We start from the raw sequence: 18,313 nt of genomic DNA on the forward strand, positions 1-18,313 counted from the left end.
CTGCCATCAGGGAGGGGGTACAGGAGCCTGAAGGTACACACTCAGTGATTCAGGAACAGCTTCTTCCCCTCTGCTGTCCGATTCCTGAATGGACACTGACTCTTTGGACGCTACCTCACTTTCTTTTTAATATATGGTATCTATGTTTTTGCACATTTTAAAAAATCTATTCAAATGATTTCCTTGTTTATTCATTATTTTTTAGAATTTTATTTATTATTATTTTTTCTCTCTCTACTAGATTATGTATTGCATTGAATTGCTACTGCTAAGTTAACAAATTTCACGCCACATGCCGGAGATAATAAACCTGATTCTGCTAAGGGACGAAGAAACAATGCTCAGAGGTGGATTAATGTTGAAGGGTGGAAGACAACGGTGCTTCTGAAAAATCTATCACTTTTATAATAAGTCAAGGAAAGGCCCATAGATAAGAATGAACTAGTTAACAGACTACATAATTAAAATGATTACATCACGTGAGTCACGTGCTAATGCATAGCCAATGAGAAATGAGGAAGGTGAGAAACCATTAGTTTAGCTGCTATACCGTTCTACATAAGAAACAGGAGCAGGAGTCGGCCATTCAGCCCATCGAGCCAGCCCTGCTGTTCAATAAGATCATGGCTGATCTGTCCGTAAACTCAGCTCCATCTACCTGCCTTTTCCCCCAGAACCCTTAATTCCCCTACTTTGTAAAAACCTATCCAACTGTATCATAAATATATTTAGTGAAGAAGCCTCAACTGCTTCACTGGGCAGAGAATTCCACAGATTCCCCACTCTCGGGGAAAAACAGTTTCTCCTCATCTCTGTCCTAAATCTTCTCCCCTGAATCTTGAGGCTCCGTTCCCTAGTTCTAGTCTCACCTACCAATGGAAGCAACTTTCCTACTTCTATCTTATCTATCCCTTTCGAAATTTTGTATGTTTCTATAAGAAACCCCTCTCATTCTTCTGAACTCCAGAGAGTATAGTCCCTGGCGACTCAATCTCTCCTCATAGGTTAACCCCTTCATCTCTGGAATCAACCTGGTGAACCTCCTCTGCACGGCCTCCAAAGCCAGTATATCCTTCCTCGAGTATGGAGACCAGAACTGCACACAGTACTCCAGGTGCGGTCTCACCAGTACCCTGTACAGTTGCAGCATGACCTCCCTGCTCTTAAATTCAATCCGTCCAGCAATGAAGGCCAACATTCCGTTTGCCTTCTTAATAACCTGTTGTACCTGCAAGCCAACTTTTTGCAATTCATGAACAAGCACTCCCAGGTCCTTCTGCACAACAGCATGCTGCAATCCTTCACCATTTAAATAATAATCTGCTCTTCTATTATTCCTTCCAAAGTGGATGATCTCACATTTACCAACGTTGTACTCCATCTGCCAGACCTTGGCCCACTCACTTAACCTATCCATATCCCTCTGCAGACTCTCCACATCCTCTGTACAATTTGCTTTTCCACTCAGTTTAGTGTCATCAGCAAATTTTGCTACGCTACACTCAGTCCCCTCTTCCAAATCATCAATGTAAATGGTGAACAGCTGCGGGCCCAGCACCAACCCCTGCGGCACCCCACTCACCACAGACTGCCAACCGGAGAAACACCCATTTATACCAACTCTCTGCCTTCTATCGGTTAACCAATCCACTATCCATGCCAATACACTTCCTCTGACTTCATGCATCCGTATCTTATTTATAAGTATCTTGTGTGGCACCTTATCGAACGCCTTCTGGAAATCCAAGTATACGACATCCCACCTGTTCCCCTCTATTCACTGCACTCATTATGTCCTCAAAGAACTCCAGTAAGTTTGTCAAACAGGACCTGCCCTTTCTGAATCCATGCTGCATCTGTCTAATGGAACCACTCCTTTCTAAATTTTCGCTATTTCTTCCTTAATGACAGCTTCAGGCATTTTCCCGACTACAGACGTTAAGCTAACTGGCCTATAGTTGCCCGCCTTTTGCCTACATCTTTTTTTAAAAAGCGGCGTGACATTTTCTGTCTTCCAATCTGCCGGGACCTGCCCAGAGTCTAGAGAGTTTTGGTAAATGATTACCAACGCATCTGCTATAACCTCCGCCAATTCCTTCAGCACCCTGGGGTGCATCCCATTAGGACCAGGGGACCTATCTACCTTCAGGCCCTTCAGTTTGCTCATCACTATCTCTTTAGTGACATTGATTTTATCGAGGTCCTCACTTCCCATTTTTTCTATATCATCCTTCTTTGGCATATTAGACGTGTCGTCCACCATAAAGACCATCACAAAATAGTCGTTCAATGCCTCAGCCATTTCCTTATCACCCAATATCAATATCCCTTTTCATCTTCCAAGGGACCTACGTTGACTTTAGCCACCCTCTTCTGCTTTATATATTTATTAAAAACTTTTGCTATATGTTTTTATATTTTGTGCTAATTTACTTTCATACTCTATCTTCCCTTTCCTTATTTCTTGTTCAGTTGTTCTCTGTTGCTTTTTAAAGTTTTCCCAATCCTCCAGTCTCCCACTACTCTTTGTGACTTTGTACACATGAGCTTTTAATTTGATACTATCTTTTATTTCCTTCGTTATCCAAGGCTGTCTCTCCCCACACTTACTGTCCGTACTTTTGACTGGAATATACTTTTGTTGAGCACTGTGAAAAATCTCTTTGAAAGTATTCCACCCTTCCTCAGCTGTCCGACCAAATAGCCAGTGCTCCCAATCCACATTAGCCAACTCCTCCCTCATCCCGTTGTAGTCTCCCTTGTTCAAGCATAATACACTCGTCTTAGGTCTAACTATTTCATCCTCCATCTGTATGTGAAATTCAATCACAATATGATAGCTCTTTCCAAGGATTACCTGTCTCATTGCACAGGACCAGATCTAAGATAGTATTTTCCTTTGTTGGTTCACTAACATGCTGCTCAAGAAAGCCATCACGGACGCATTCCATGAAGTCCTCCTCAAGACTTCCTTGACCAACCTGATTCACTCAATCTACGTGGAAGTTAAAATCCCCCACGACAACTGCCGTTCCATCCTTACAAGCCAAGAAGTGTGAAAAATACATGAGTTTGTTAAAAAGTTCAAATCTTATAAAAAGTATTATAAAAAAAAGAAGTGGTTTCCAACATCCACTACAGTCCGCTCTATCTAGTCAACCGTAGTTCAGGGAGGAATTAGTTTGAACAGAGCGTTTTTCGTGTTCCAAGACCTGGGGCCTGAGATTCCTTGGAACCCCTTTCTGCAGCTCCTCCAAGAGGAGTTTGTAGAGTTTGGAGGCTTGCCTGCCTCAGTGCCTCGGAGAGCTGTGTTGGCTGGAGTCAGGGCCTTCTGGCCAGAAAGGTCAAAGGGTGGTGGCCCACTGGCCCTCAAGTCTCGGGGTGGGGGGGCTCAGCTCAGGGATAACAACCGTGACTGGTCAGGAAGAGCAACGAAGAATCCTCCTCTACAAAGAGAGATCTTCATCGCTGCCCTAAATACCAGTGACATGATGGTCAGGAAGTAAATGTTTGCAACTAGGACTTCTGGCATCTGGCCCTACATTAAACATGGTCAGCCTGGTAGCGTAGCGGTTAGCGCGACGGTTTCCAGTGCAGGCGACCCGGCCGCTGCCTGTGAGGAGTTCGCACGTTCTCCCCCCCCGTGACTGTGTGGGTTTCCTCCCACATCCCAAAGACGTACCGATTGGTCATTGCAAATCGGAGCGTTGGGGCTCGAAGGATTCAAACATGGAGAGTTGGGAGATGCCAAATATAGACATATCTTTACAATAAAGGCTCGGAATGTAAATGTGGGAACCGCAGGAAGCTGGGTGCTGAGGATAGAATAACATTTTGTCGGGGTTAACCCAGCACCGATACACTTCCAGCTGGCCGGAAGAACATCTATAAAGGTGGTTTTCCAGCCTCTCCTCCCACACTCTCTTATTGTGGCCTTCCCTTCCGTCCCCTTCCTTTCCGGTCCTGATGAAGGATCTCGGCCCGAAATGTCGACTGTTTATTCCTCTCCATAGATGCTGAGATCCTGAGTGTGTGTGTGTGTGTGTCTGTCTGTGTGTGTTTGTGTGTGTGTGTGTCTGTTTGTGTGTGTGTGTGTCTGTCTGTGTGTGTGTTTGTCTCCCTCTATCTTTCTCTGAGTTTGTGTGTGTCTGTGTGTGTGTCTCTCTCTCTGTTTGTGTGTCTCTCTCTTTGTGTGTGTGTCTCTCTGAGTTTGTGTGTGTGTCTCTGAGTTTGTGTTTCTGTGAGTTTGTGTGTGTGTGTGTGTGTTTCTGTGAGTTTGTGTGTGTGTGTGTCTGTCTGTCTGTGTGTGTCTCTGAGTTTGTGTGTGTGTTTCTGTGAGTTTGTGTGTGTGTGTGTCTGTCTGTGTCTCTGAGTTTGTGTGTGTGTGTCTCTGAGTTTGTGTGTTTCTGTGAGTTTGTGTGTGTGTGTGTCTGTGTGTGTCTGAGTTTGTGTGTGTGTTTCTGAGTTTGTGTGTGTGTGTCTGTCTGTCTGTCTGTGTGTGTCTCTAAGTTTGTGTGTGTGTCTCTCTGAGTTTGTGTGTGTGTCTCTGAGTTTGTGTGTGTGTTTCTGTGAGTTTGTGTGAGTGTTTCTGTGAGTTTGTGTGAGTGTTTCTGTGAGTTTGTGTGTGTGTGTGTGTGTGAGTCTCTCTCTGTCTTGCTGTGAGTCTCTCTCTGCTTTTTCCCTTTCTTTCTCCACTGGAGGGCAGAGTGACGACGCAGAACAAAACAGGAAAAAGGCCAACCCCGCTTAAACTGACATCGGTTTGAATTCAAACAGCGTCGGTTGACATTTCACCAGCGGGAGAAGTTTCTGGGGGCCGGAGGGCGATTTCCTTGCCGGCTCACAGGAAGAAAAGCGGGTGCAAAGCCAGGTTTGCGGGCTCCCTGCTAGTGTCGACTGATTGATAAATACCGAAGAGAAACGCTTCCCAAATGCCGAGAAGGGCGACGGAAACACGCAGGAGGTCAAAGCGTCTGAACCAGGTACGGGGCTGCGGAGGGCAGGAAGGGGAGCGGGGAGCGGTCCTGGTTTCACTGCCGCCCGCAAATGCCGGGGCTACCGGCTGCCTTTCCTAATTGTTATATATTACCCCCCCTCCCCTCCACCCCACTTCCTTGCTTTCTGCCGAGACCGCTACGAGGCTTCTCGGTTTGACATTTGTGTGTAAAGTTACCAGGCGGTGTTGTAAACACTTCCCTACACATCACAACGACACGTGTGCAATTCCATCTCCTTCTATCGGGGATCGGTTACTCTGTGTCCGCCCCGAAACACCCCCCCGTTCCCCGGCCGGTCGCGACCTGCGTTTCGCCGCTCGGATTAACTTCTGCAGCTTGTTACTTTGATGAAGTGTAAATATACACTTTCTGTTGGCGAGGCGAGGGGAGGGAGAGCTGATTCGATTCCTTTTGCAGGGTTTGAAATCCTGGCGCCGGATTAATCAACACTCCGGATTCCGCGGCCCCGACTCGAACCGGGGGGGCGGGTTTTGGCGCCGAAATGTTACTTTTGTATCGACTGCAACACAAGGCTACGAGATAACACGGTCGTACTTAAGTGCGTTTAAGATGTAGTTGCCACAGAAGTTCAACTTTAGCCCCGGGCTGGGTGTTTATAAATTATAATTGTGATTTTTTTTTTCCCGCGTTTATTTTTTTTCCGGGGGCAGACCTCCGACCTGGAGCCCGCAGATGCCGGGGAGGAGGTGGCGGATTCCGAGGAGGAAGGGAAGCAGGTGGCCCACTCCAAGGAATCGATGATTCCCACTCCCAGGAATCCCATCCGAGCCAGCTCCCGGATCCCCCGGATCAGCCGGAAGGAGGAGGATGAGGAGGAGGAGGAGGAGACCCCGGTGAGTTGTGGGGTAGGGAGGGGAGGGGAGGGGAGGGCGGAGCCGTTTGCAAAGCGCCAGTCGTTGAAGACACGACCGAGGGAAATGGGCTGGTTTCCGGGAATAGGACCGAGCTGTGTGAAAATGAACTGCCTGATTTACACAACAGACCGAAACTGTGGGGTCGGCTAAGAAGAAAGTTTGATTGGAAACGGCGCAAACTCGCCCCGACTGTGAGGGGTCTGTCAGCCTAGACCCCAGCCCCGTGTCAGCACAGACTCCAGCCCCGTGTCAGCCTAGACTCCAGCCCCGTGTCAGCCTAGACCCCAGCCCCGTGTCAGCCTAGACCCCAGCCCCCCCAGCCCCGTGTCAGCGCAGACCCCAGCCCAGCCCCGTGTCAGCGCAGACCCCAGCCCAGCCCCGTGTCAGCGCAGACCCCAGCCCAGCCCCGTGTCAGCGCAGACCCCAGCCCAGACCCGTGTCAGCGCAGACCCCAGCCCCCCCAGCCCCGTGTCAGCGCAGACCCCAGCCCCCCCAGCCCCGTGTCAGCACAGACCCCAGCCCAGACCCGTGTCAGCGCAGACCCCAGCCCAGACCCGTGTCAGCGCAGACTCCAGACCCGTGTCAGCGCAGACCCCAGACCCGTGTCAGCACAGACCCGAGCCCCCCCAGCCCCGTGTCAGCACAGACCCGAGCCCCCCCCAGACCCGTGTCAGCACAGACCCGAGCCCCCCCAGCCCCGTGTCAGCACAGACCCGAGCCCCCCCCAGCCCCGTGTCAGCACAGACCCCAGCCCAGACCCGTGTCAGCACAGACCCCAGCCCAGACCCGTGTCAGCGCAGACCCCAGCCCCGTGTCAGCGCAGACCCGAGCCCCCCCCAGCCCCATGTCAGCCTGTGTGTGGATGCACCCCTCCCCTCCAGAGAGGACCAAATCTGCTCTGGCCCGGGGGAATTCCATGCTGGGCAAGGTGCCTGACCAGATCCTCAGTGTCCAGGACTAAGCTTCAGTATTTACCAAGGAGAAGGATGTGACACGAACACGAGGAAATCTGCAGATGCTGGAAATTCAAACAACAACACACACACAAAATGCTGGTGGAACACAGCAGGCCAGGCAGCATCTATAGGGAGAAGCACTGTCGACGTTTCGGGCCGAGATAATTGCTGTTTCGCTGAACACCTACGCTCGGTCTGCCAGAGAAAGCAGGATCTCCCAGTGGCCACACATTTTAATTCCACATCCCATTCCCATTCTGATATGTCTATCCATGGCCTCCTCTACTGTCAAAATGAATCCACACTCAGGTTGGAGGAACAACACCTTATATACCGACAACAACACACACAAAATGCTGGTGGAACACAGCAGGCCAGGCAGCATCTATAGGAGAAGCACTGTCGACGTTTTGGGCCGAGACCCTTCGTCCTGTAGCCTCCAATCTGATGGCATGAACATTGACTTGGCTAACTTCCGTTAATGCCCCTTCTCCCCTTCTTACCTCATCCCTTATTTATTCCCCCCTTTTTTCTTTCTCTCTGTCCCTCTCACAATCACTCCCTGCCTGCTCTCCATCTCCCTCTGGTGCTCCCCTCCCCCTTTCTTTCTCCTGCGGCCTCCCGTCCCATGATCCTTTCCCTTCTCCAGCTCTGTATCCCTTTTACCAATCACCTTTCCAGCTCTTAGCTTCACCCCACCCCCTCCGGTCTCCTCCTATCATTTCCCTCTCTCCCTCCTACTTTCAAATCTCTTACTATCTTTCCTTTCAGTTAGTCCTGACGAAGGGTCTCGGCCCGAAACGTCGACAGTGCTTCTCCCTATAGATGCTGCCTGGCCTGCTGTGTTCCACCAGCATTTTGTGTGTGTTGTTGTTTGAATTTCCAGCGTCTGCAGATTTCCTCGTGTCTGCAGAGGAGAGTTACAAGGGATTGGAGGGTGTGGGGTGGGGGGGAACATTTGCTTGGATGAGGAGAATGTGAGCGAAATACTTAATGAGTACGTTGCTTCAGTATTTACCGAGGGGAAGGATATGGAGGACCGGGAGAGTGGTGAGTGTGTAAGTACGTTAGGGCGCAAGGAGGAGGAAGTGTCGGGCGTCCTTCAAGTACGGTCGGACCGTGGGTTACTCTGAGGACGGGGTCGTTAAGACACCTATCCTCCCAAATATCTGAACTGACTTTATTTCTGACATCCTTCACGTACGCGGGGAGTAGAAATCTTTACGTTACGCCCCCGTCTGAATGTGCAATCACAGTAATTTATAATAAATAGAACAGTTAGTGTGATATAGAGTACACTCAAATCAGCGTGAGTTCATCAGCCTGGTGGAAGAAGCTGTCCCGGAGCCTGTTGGTCCTGGCTTTTATGCTGCGGGACCGTTTCCCGGATGGGAGCAGCTGGAACAGTCTGAGGTTGGGGTGACTCGGGTCCCCAGTGATCCTTCGGGCTCTTTTTTACGTCCTTGTAAACGTCCTGAATCTCAGACTATTTCCCGTTTTTCCCCCCCCCCAAGCAAGTGGCTCCTCGAACCTGGCTCCGTCGATGATAACTCTGAGATGCAGAGGCTTTTGTCGTGCCTTGCACTTTGGAAATAATTGGCGACGTAGCCAGTTTCAAAGAGGCGCCAACACCCACCTGAAATCCATTGGACACCGTGGATGCACTTCCCACACGGGAAGCTGCAGGCCGTCTTCCAGACATCGTGGGGGGGGTGGGGGGGGAGGCAGAGGGTGAACTAATACGCGATTGGCTGTGGGTGGCTCAGACTAGCGCTCTCATTGGCTGGCTGAATGCTTACTGTAATGGCGGCCGCCCTCGAGAGCTGTTAAGTGTTGCTTAGAATGAATTTCCCTCATTTAAAAAAAAATTTCACTAAAAAATTGAATAGCCACGTTGCAACAAATCAGCGCTATGTGGGGTTTGACCGTGTTAAGGCGGATAAGACCCCCGGCCCTGATGGAACTTCCTTCGGGTTATTGAAAGAGGCAAGGGGTGAGACTCCTGCGCCCTGGACTGGTATCTTTGTGTCGCCTCTAGCCCCGGGCAAGTCCCGGACGGCTGGCGAGAGGCTAATGTTTTACCTCTATTTAGGGAAAAAACTGGGAGCTGTAGACCGGTGAGTCTCACGTCAGTTGTAGGGGCATGGCTGGAGAAAGTTTTCTCAGGATGGGATAGAAGAGCCTTTCGAAACCCATAGCCTAATTAGGGAGAGCCAGCGTGGCTTTGTGCTGGGCAGGCCGTAACTTTCCGACTTGATTGAGTTTACTTTTGCCAAGGAGACTAGAGAGATCGACGAGGGTAAGGCAGTGAATGTTGTCTACATGGATTTTAGTAAGGTGTTTGACAAAGTCCCTCACGGAAGGCTGGGATGCATGGGGTCCACGGTGAATTGGCTTGTGTATAAGGAGACAGGGCAGTGGTTGAAGGGACTTGTTTGAGCTGGAGGTCAGTGATTAGTGGTGCTCTGTAGGGATCTGTGCTGGGACTTCTGCTGGTTGTGATGTTTATAAATGACCTGGATGACGATCTAGATGGGTGGGCTAGTAAGTTTGCAGGCGATATGAAGACTGGTGGAGTTGTGGATAGTTTAGAAGATTGGCAAAGAATACAGCACGAGATAGAAATGTTGCCGAAATGGGCAGAGGAAAGGCAGATGGAGTTTAACCCAGATAAATGTGAGCTGCTGTGCCTTGGCAGGGCAAATGCAAGGAGATTCCACAGTGGTAAGGGCAAGATCATCAACAGTGTTGCTGAGCAGAGAGATCGTGGGATCCAAGTCCTTGAAAGCGGCTGCACAGGTCGATGGGGTGGTTAAGAAGGCTTATAGAATGCTTGCTTTTGTCAGTCGAGACATTGAGTTCAAAGGTCAGGAGGATATCTTGCAAGTTTATAAAACTCTGGTCAGGTCGCGTCTGGAGTACTGTGTAGAGTTGTGGTCATCCCACTACCGGAAGGATGTTGGGGCTTTGGAGAGGCTGCAGAGGAGGTTTACCAGGACGCTGCCTGGTTTAGAGGGCCTGTGCTATCAGGAGAGGCTGGATAAACTTGGGTTGTTTTCTCTGGAGCGTCGGAGGCCGAGGGAAGATCTCCATCCATTTCAATCTTTTTTTATTATTAATTTTCTAACAGAGAAAAAAGTACAAATCAGAGGAGAAGTTTTAGCAAACACATAATACAACAGATGTAGAAACAACAAAAAAAATATACTGTCAAGGTCAATTAAATATAATGTTAAGCTGTTGTATATAGTTTATAAACAAGAAACCACAACTCCTCTCGACAAATCGTAAAGAAAAAAAAATTGGAAATTTTATTAGAGAGAAAAATCCTGCTAAGCTAACCTAAAACAAAAAAGAAAGAAAGATTGGGCAGTCTATTTGAGGATAAAATTAGGAAAAAAATGAAGAAAGAGAACATCCTTCCAGTCACCTCCGAACCTTTGCGGATGAGGAAAATTTTTCCTTAAAAAAAGAAAAAAAAATTAAATCATATGAAAATATTGAATAAAGGGTTGCCAGACTTGCTCAAAGTTAAAAGATGTGTCAAACGTCCAGCTTCTAATTTTCTCCAAACTTAAACAGGACATAATGGAGAAGAGCCAATTAAAAACAGTAGGCGGATGAGGATCTTTCCAGTGTAACGAGATAGTTCTCCCAGCCAGTAAGGTTGAAAAGGCTGTCACATGTTGAGCGGAAACAGGAACTCTTCCTGTTTCCTCTGGAATAATCCCAAAGATTGCCGTAAGTGAATTGGGTTGTAAATCCACACCTATAACTTTTGATAATATTCTAAGCACATCCCTCCAAAAATTATTTAACTTTACACAGGACCAAAACATATGAGTTAGAGTAGCCACCTCAGAGTTGCATGCGATCTTGGACAATGTCTCCCATCCACTCCGTAATGTACTGGTTAGGCGCAGGAGTACATTCAGCCAGAGACTCATTCCACCGAGATGCAACACTGAGCGTCGTAGGAAATCATTCCTGCCTGTGGCCATCAAACTTTACAACTCCTCCCTCGGAGTGTCAGACCCCCTGAGTCAATAGGCTGGTCCTGGACTTATTTCCACTTGGCATAATTTACTTATTATTATTTAATTATTTATGGTTTTATATTGCTATATTTCTACACTATCCTTGGTTGGTGTGACTGTAACGAAACCCAATTTCCCTCGGGATCAATAAAGTCTGTCTGTCGCATCTGTCACAGGTGGGACTTATATTAGAAAAAATATGCGCTAGTTTATCTTTTGACATGTGGGCCCTGTGTACTGTCTTAAACTGAATTAGGGAGTGACGTGCACAGATAGATGAATCATTATCTAGATAATAAATTTTACTCCCATTGATCGTCTGAAAGTGAGTGTTGAAGTTCTGTTTCCCAAGTATGTTTAACCTCATCATTAGGCGACATCCGTGCATCCATTAACTGTTTATATATAACAGCTATTAATCGTTTAATCGGGGGAGATCTGATAGAGGTCTGTAAGATGATGAGAGGCATCGATAGAGTGGACAGGGAGTATCCCAGGGTAGAAATGACTAATACCAGAGGGTAGCATTGAAGGTGAGGGGGGAATGTGAGGGGTGTTTTTTACTCGGGATGCCTGGTACGGAGGTGGAGGCAAATACATTGGAGGCTTTTAGGAGACGTTTGGATCGGCAGATGGATGGGAGGAAGATGGAGGGATTTGGACATGGTGTAGGTAGGAGGGGTTAGTGTTTGGGTGATTTTGATTTGGTTTTTAGCCAGGTCAGCACCACTATGTGGGCTGAATGGCCTGTTCCTGTGCTGTACTCGTCTATGTGAACTTGCAGGCTCGTTTTCAAGGACTCTACCTCGTTCTCAGTATTTAATTTGAATCTGCACAGTTCGTCTCATTCTGGCACATCGATCAGTCATTTAGGGTTTGTTTTTCTCATAAATTCGATGGTATTTCTTGATTTTCTATCAACGCCTGCAAGAAAGCGAATCCCAGAGCGCTATGTTGCTGTCCGTTGTGTCGAACGCTGACGGGAAGCCGGTGTGAGAAGTGGGGAGGTCTCTGCACTGGGGCAGATCCGCTCCCTTTGCCCCGGGGACGAGCCGTCGTCCCAGCCGGGGCATTCCAAGGTCGCAGTGGATGGCCGCGGGGCCCCTGCGGAACCGCCGTCCTGGCCGTTGGATCTCCCCGTCGATCTCATCCGCCCCGTCTGACTTTGCGTGCTGGGACAGGCGTGCCCCTGCCTCACCGGGGTACGGGGCCCCCACCCAGGGGCATGCCCCTGCCTCACCGGGGTACGGGGCCACCCAGGGGCGAGCCCCTGTCTCACCGGGGTACGGGGCCCCCACCCAGGGGCGAGCCCCTGCCTCACCGGGGTACGGGGCCCCCACCCAGGGGCGAGCCCCTGTCTCACAGGGGTACGGGGCCCCCACCCAGGGGCGTGCCCCTGTCTTACCGGGATATGGGGCCCCCACCCCCACCCAGGGGCGAGCCCCTGCCTCACCGGGATACGGGGCCCCCACCCCCACCCAGGGGCGTGCCCCTGCCTCACCGGGATACGGGGCCCCCACTCCCACCCAGGGGCGTGCCCCTGTCTCACCGGGATACGGGGCCCCCACCCCCACCCAGGGGTGTGCCCCTGCCTCACCAGGATACGGGGCCCCCACTCCCACCCAGGGGCGTGCCCCTGTCTCACCGGGGTACGAGGCCCCCACCCCAGTGCTCTAGGATGTGGGCTCTGTCCCTGAACCTGGTGGTGTGGGACCTGATGGTCGAGGGGTGATAACTGTCCCTGAACCTGGTGGTGTGGGACCTGATGGTCGAGGGGTGATAACTGTCCCTGAACCTGGTGGTGCGGGATCTGATGGTCGAGGGGTGATAACTGTCCCTGAACCTGGTGGTGTGGGACCTGATGGTCGAGGGGTGATAACTGTCCCTGAACCTGGTGGTGTGGGACCTGATGGTCGAGGGGTGATAACTGTTCCTGAACCTGGTGGTGTGGGACCTGATGGTCGAGGGGTGATAACTGTCCCTGAACCTGCTGGTGTGGGACCTGATGGTTGAGGGGTGATAACTGTCCCTGAACCTGGTGGTGTGGGACCTGATGGTCGAGGAGAGATAACTGTCCCTGAACCTGGTGGTGTGGGACCTGATGGTCGAGGGGTGATAACTGTCCCTGAACCTGGTGGTGTGGGACCTGATGGTCGAGGGGTGATAACTGTCCCTGAACCTGGTGGTGTGGGACCTGATGGTCGAGGGGTGATAACTGTCCCTGAACCTGGTGGTGTGGGACCTGATGGTCGAGGGGTGATAACTGTCCCTGAACCTGGTGGTGTGGGACCTGATGGTCGAGGGGTGATAACTGTCCCTGAACCTGGTGGTGTGGGACCTGATGGTCGAGGGGTGATAACTGTCCCTGAACCTGGTGGTGTGGGACCTGATGGTCGAGGGGTGATAACTGTCCCTGAACCTGGTGGTGTGGGACCTGATGGTCGAGGGGTGATAACTGTCCCTGAACCTGGTGGTGTGGGACCTGATGGTCGAGGGGTGATAACTGTCCCTGAACCTGGTGGTGTGGGACCTGATGGTTGAGGGGTGTTAACTGTCCCTGAACCTGGTGGTGTGGGACCTGATGGTCGAGGGGTGATAACTGTCCCTGAACCTGGTGGTGTGGGACCTGATGGTCGAGGGGTGATAACTGTCCCTGAACCTGGTGGTGTGGGACCTGATGGTCGAGGGGTGATAACTGTCCCTGAACCTGGTGGTGTGGGACCTGATGGTCGAGGGGTGATAACTGTCCCTGAACCTGGTGGTGTGGGACCTGATGGTCGAGGGGTGATAACTGTCCCTGAACCTGGTGGTGTGGGACCTGGGGCTCCTTCACCTCCTCCCCGAGAGCAGTAAATGTACTCAACGGTGGGGAGAGCGTTTCCTGTGATAGAGTGGATCGTATCCACCAGGTCTTGAGGAGTTTTCCATTCCTGGGTGTTGGAGTTCCCGCACCAAGCCGTGATGCACCCAGACCCCAAGCATCTATAAATGTTTTTCAGAGTTTTAGGTGACATGCAGAATCTACAGAAACTTCTTAAAAAAAGTAGAGGGTGCCGTTGTGACTTCTTTCTGATGTACTTCACTTCTGCGCTGGTCTCTCGTTACTCTGATAGAGTAACGCCAGGGAATTTCGCGAGTTGCCCCTCTCCACCTCCGATTCCCTAATGAAGGAAATTTGAAACTGAATTAACTTTATTTCTTACATCCTTCACATACATGAGGAGCAAAAAATCTTCACGTCTCCATCTGAATGTGCAATGTAGAATTTATAGTAATGTATGATAAATAGTATGTACAACAGGACAGTCAATATAACACAGAGATACAATTGTGTCAGTGTGAGTTAATCAGTCTGACGGCCTGGTGGAAGAAGCTGTCCCGGAGCCTGTTGGTCCTGGCTTTTATGCTGCGGTACCGTTTCCCGGATGGGAGCAGCTGGAACAGTTTGTGGTTGGGGTGACTCGGGTCCCCAATGATCCTTCAGGCCCTTTTTACACACCTGTCTCTGTAAATGTCCTGAATAGTGGGAAGTTCCCATCTACAGATGCGCTGGGCTGTCCGCACCACTCTCTGCAGAGTCCTGGGATTGAGGGAGGTACAGTTCCTGTACCAGACCGTGATGCTGCCAGTCGGTTTGCTCTCAATTGTGCCCCTGTAGAAAGTCCTGAGGATCTGGGGGCCCCACACCAAACTTCCTCAACCGTCTGAGGTGAAAGAGGAGCTGTTGTACCTTTTTCACCACACAGCCGGTGTGTACAGACCACGTGAGATCCTCGGTGATGTGGATGCCGAGGAACTTGAAGCTGTTCACCCTCTCAGCCCCAGATCCATTGATGGGGTTAGCCCGTCTCCATTCCTCCTGCAGTCCACAACTTTGTTTCTGCGACATTGAGGGAGAGGCTGTTTGTTGACACCACTGTGTCAGAGAGATGACCTCTTCTCTGTAGGCTGCCTCGTTACCATTTGAGATTAGGCCAATCAGTCAGCAAATTTAATTAGTAGATTGGAGCTGTGGGTGGCGACGCGGTCACGGGTATACAGGGGGTAAAGGACCCAGCCCTGAGGGGCTCCTGTGTTGAGGGGGTGAGGTGAGGGAGCCCACTCTTACCACCTGACAGGAGGTCGGGGATCCAGCTGCCCGAGGCCGGGTGAAGGACCTCCATCTCCCCCCCCGCCCCCCGTGGTCAGTAATTAGTTGAGTGCGAGGTTGTGGCTGTGGTTGTTTTCAGTCTCCCTCCGACTTGTGAGCTCCTAACGTCTGGTGCCCCTCTCCGGCAGGTCGTCCCGAGGACCATCCCAAAGATACTGGTGGAGAAGATCAAAGTGAATCCTCCGGTGGTGGAGGAGGTGGAGGAGGTGGAGATGGAGGAAGAGGAGGTGGACACCCCACTCAGCGTCGCGCCCCGTCCCGTGCCCAAGGTCAGTTCTTTGCCCGCTGAAACCGCGGCCCCGCTTCGCCTATCCGCGAAGCCCCAGCCTGGCCGCACTGGGCTCGCGCTCTGCCTGGAACCAGCCCCCGGACCTTCCCGCCCTGGGTGACCCAACCGGGAGCTGACTCAGGAGCTCACCGCCACCAGGTGGTCCAGTGCGTGGGATTGATTCACAGGAAGGAGGAGCAAGCTCGGCGGCCGTCATCTGAGTGGGCAGAGTCAGGGTGGTGAGCCTAGCAGCTCCAGCTCTTCGAGGATTTAGTCACAGAAAACCTCCGGGCTAAGTTTTTTTTCTCCCCTGCCCTTTAGTACGGTGGAGTCGCCAGGCAGGGTAGTGTAACGCTCCTCCTGAGGGGTGTGGGAAGGCGGGGAGACCTCCAGAGTCCCTGGCGGCTACAACTGCGAGAAGCGACTCCGGCCGCAGCTTCTAACAATCCGTGTGAGGTTGGAGCTGGAACTCTGGAACTGGATGAGCTCCGGATCATTCTGGTGGCTGAGGGGGTGATAGGTAGGGGGTATAGAGAGGCAGTTACACCCAAGGTGCAGGACACGGGAGACTGGGTGACAGTCAGGAACGGGAAAGGGGTAAAACAGCCATTGTATCGCTTTGGATACCGTTGGGAGGGGGGTGACCTAGCCGAGGAAAGTCACAGTGGTCGGGTCTCTGTCACTGAGTCAGCCTCTGTGACTCAGAAGGGAAGGGAGGGAAAGAGGCACAGAGTGGTGATAGGAGATCCAGTAGATAGGGGAACGGACTGGAGGTTCTGTGGCCGAGAACGAGATTCCTGGATGGTATGCTGCCTCCCGGGTGCCAGGGTCTGGGATATCTCGGATTAAATCCTCAGCATTCTTAAGTGGGCGGGTGAACAGCCGGAGGCCGTGGTCCATGTAGGTACCAATGACACGGGTAGGGAGAGTGACGAGGTTCCGCAGAGGGAGTTCAGGGAGTTAGGTGCTAAGTTAAGGGGCAGGACCTCCAGGGTTGTGATCTCAGGATTGCTACCCGTGCCACGTGCCGGTGAGGCCAGAACGAGGAAGATGAACACGTGGCTAAGGAGTTGGTGTAGGAGGGAGGGAGGGGATAAGATTTTTGGATCATTGGGCTCCATTCCAGGGATGTGGGACCTGCACAGGAGGGACGGTTTGCACCTGAACTGGAGGGGGACTGATATCCCAGCGGGCAGGTGTGTTAATGCTGCTCGGGGGTGGGGTTTAAACTCGAGTTGCAGGGGGGTGGGAAGCAGAGTGCCAGAACAGTTTGTGGAGAGGCAGATGTTGGTAAGACCTCAGGGAAGGTCAGGAGTCAGAAAGGTCGAGCGTGGTGCGACTAGTGTCCCGAGGTGCGTACAGTTCAAAGCAAGAAGTATGGTAGGAAAGGCGGGTGAGCCCAGGGCATGGATCAACACCCGGGATTAATGGTAGAAACATAGAAAACCTACGGCACAATACCAGCCCTTCGGCCCACGACGCTGTGTCGAGCTCACTGCAGAAATTGCCTAGGGTTACCCATAGCTGTTGGTTTTCCTAAGCTCCGTGTGCCGTCGGTGAGACTGGGTTGCAGGAGAGGCAGCCCAGTATTGCGGGGCTCTGTAGTTTTGGATTGAGAGTGGGAGGGGTTGTGTTACTAATGTCACGGCCGTGCTCGGCCAGGACAGACTGGAGAGCTCGTCTACTGAGGCATTGTGGGTGGAACTGCGAAATATGGACGGGTTGGCCACGTTGCTGGGGGCTGTATTACAGACCACCCGATAGTCTCCGGGATTTAGAGTAACAAACTTGCAGAGAGATCGCAGACTGTTGCAAGAAACACAAGGCTGTGATAGTGGGTGATGTTAACTTTCCACATATTGACTGGGACTCCCAGACTGTAAAAGGACTGGATGGGACAGAGTTTCTCAGAAGTTTCCTCAATCAGTACGTAGAGAGAGAGTGTGATACTGGATCTGCTGTTAGGGAACGAGACAGGGCAGGTGGCAGAACTCCATGCAGGGGAACACTTTACATCCAGTGACCAAAATGCCATTAGTTTCGAACTAATTCTGCAAAAAGATGGGTCTGGTTCTCGCGTTGAGATTCCAGATAGGAGAAAGGCCAATTTTGACGGTATGAGAAATGATCTGCCAAGTGTGGATTGGGACAGGCTGTTTTACGTCGTTGAGGGGGCTGGTTGCAGGGGCCCTCTGCACTGGCTCCTTAACCCCTTTCCCCTTCCTGACTGTCACCCAGTTTCCCGTGTCCTGCACCTCGATATGTCCCGCCTGTCACCCCCCTCGGCCTCCCGGATGATCCGGAGTCCGTCCAGTTCCTCAATGCGGATTGTTAGAAGCTGCGGCCGGATGCGCTTCTCGCAGGTCAGCGATACCGGGGGTCTCCCGAGGTGGACTTGGAACGTGGGAGGCCTTCGAAAGTGAAATTTAGAGAGTGCAGAGTTTGTACGTTCCTGTCGGAATAAAAGGCAAGGGTGACCTCGGTTTCCAAGATATATTGAGGCCCTGGTGAAGAAATAGGAGAAGGTGTAGGCAGGCGGGAACAAATGAGGCACCTATGGAGTACAGGAAACGAGAGCACTTAGGAAGGAAATCAGGAGGGTTAAAGGAAGGTATGAGGTTGCTCTAGCAGACAAGGTGAAGGAGATTTCTACAGATCTGTTCAGAGCAAAAGGATTGCAAGGGTCAGAATTGTTCCTCTGGAATATCAGAGTGGGAATCCATGTGTGGAGCCTAAAGAGATGGGAGAGATCTTAAATGGATTTTTTGCATCTGTGTTTATTCGGGAGACGGACACAGAGTCTGTAGAAGTGAGACAAAGCAGCATCGACTTTTCACGGGCCCTGTACAGATTACAGAGGAGGAGGCGTTTGCTGTCTAGAGGCAAATCAGGGTGGAGAAATCCCCAGGGCCTGACAAGGTGTTCCCTCAGGCCCTGCGGGAGACAAGTGCAGAAATTGCCGGGGCCCTGGCAGAGATACTTAAATCATCCTTAGCGACAGGGGAGGTACCGGAGGATTGAAGGACAGCC

The 18,313-nt window shown here is 51.3% G+C and overlaps 1 protein-coding gene across 2 annotated transcripts in view; it reads left to right on the forward strand.

Moving 5' to 3' along the window:
- Window positions 1-4,715: 4,715 nt before the first annotated feature.
- Window positions 4,716-18,313, forward strand: part of pld7 (phospholipase D family, member 7) — a 40,635-nt gene continuing 27,037 nt past the window's right edge. Inside the window, exons 1-3 of one of the 2 annotated variants that reach the window (XM_073031264.1) lie at window positions 4,716-4,982; window positions 5,669-5,851; window positions 15,144-15,284. In XM_073031264.1, the coding sequence (XP_072887365.1) occupies window positions 4,932-4,982; window positions 5,669-5,851; window positions 15,144-15,284 (375 nt within the window). In that variant the 5' untranslated portion in view covers window positions 4,716-4,931. Of the gene's footprint in view, window positions 4,983-5,276; window positions 5,557-5,668; window positions 5,852-15,143; window positions 15,285-18,313 lie in introns of those variants that run through there. The other variant, XM_073031265.1, reaches the window with a different exon arrangement.

The sequence above is a fragment of the Hemitrygon akajei genome, chromosome 28 (assembly GCF_048418815.1).
Source record: "Hemitrygon akajei chromosome 28, sHemAka1.3, whole genome shotgun sequence".
Classification (NCBI taxonomy): Eukaryota; Metazoa; Chordata; class Chondrichthyes; order Myliobatiformes; family Dasyatidae; genus Hemitrygon; species Hemitrygon akajei.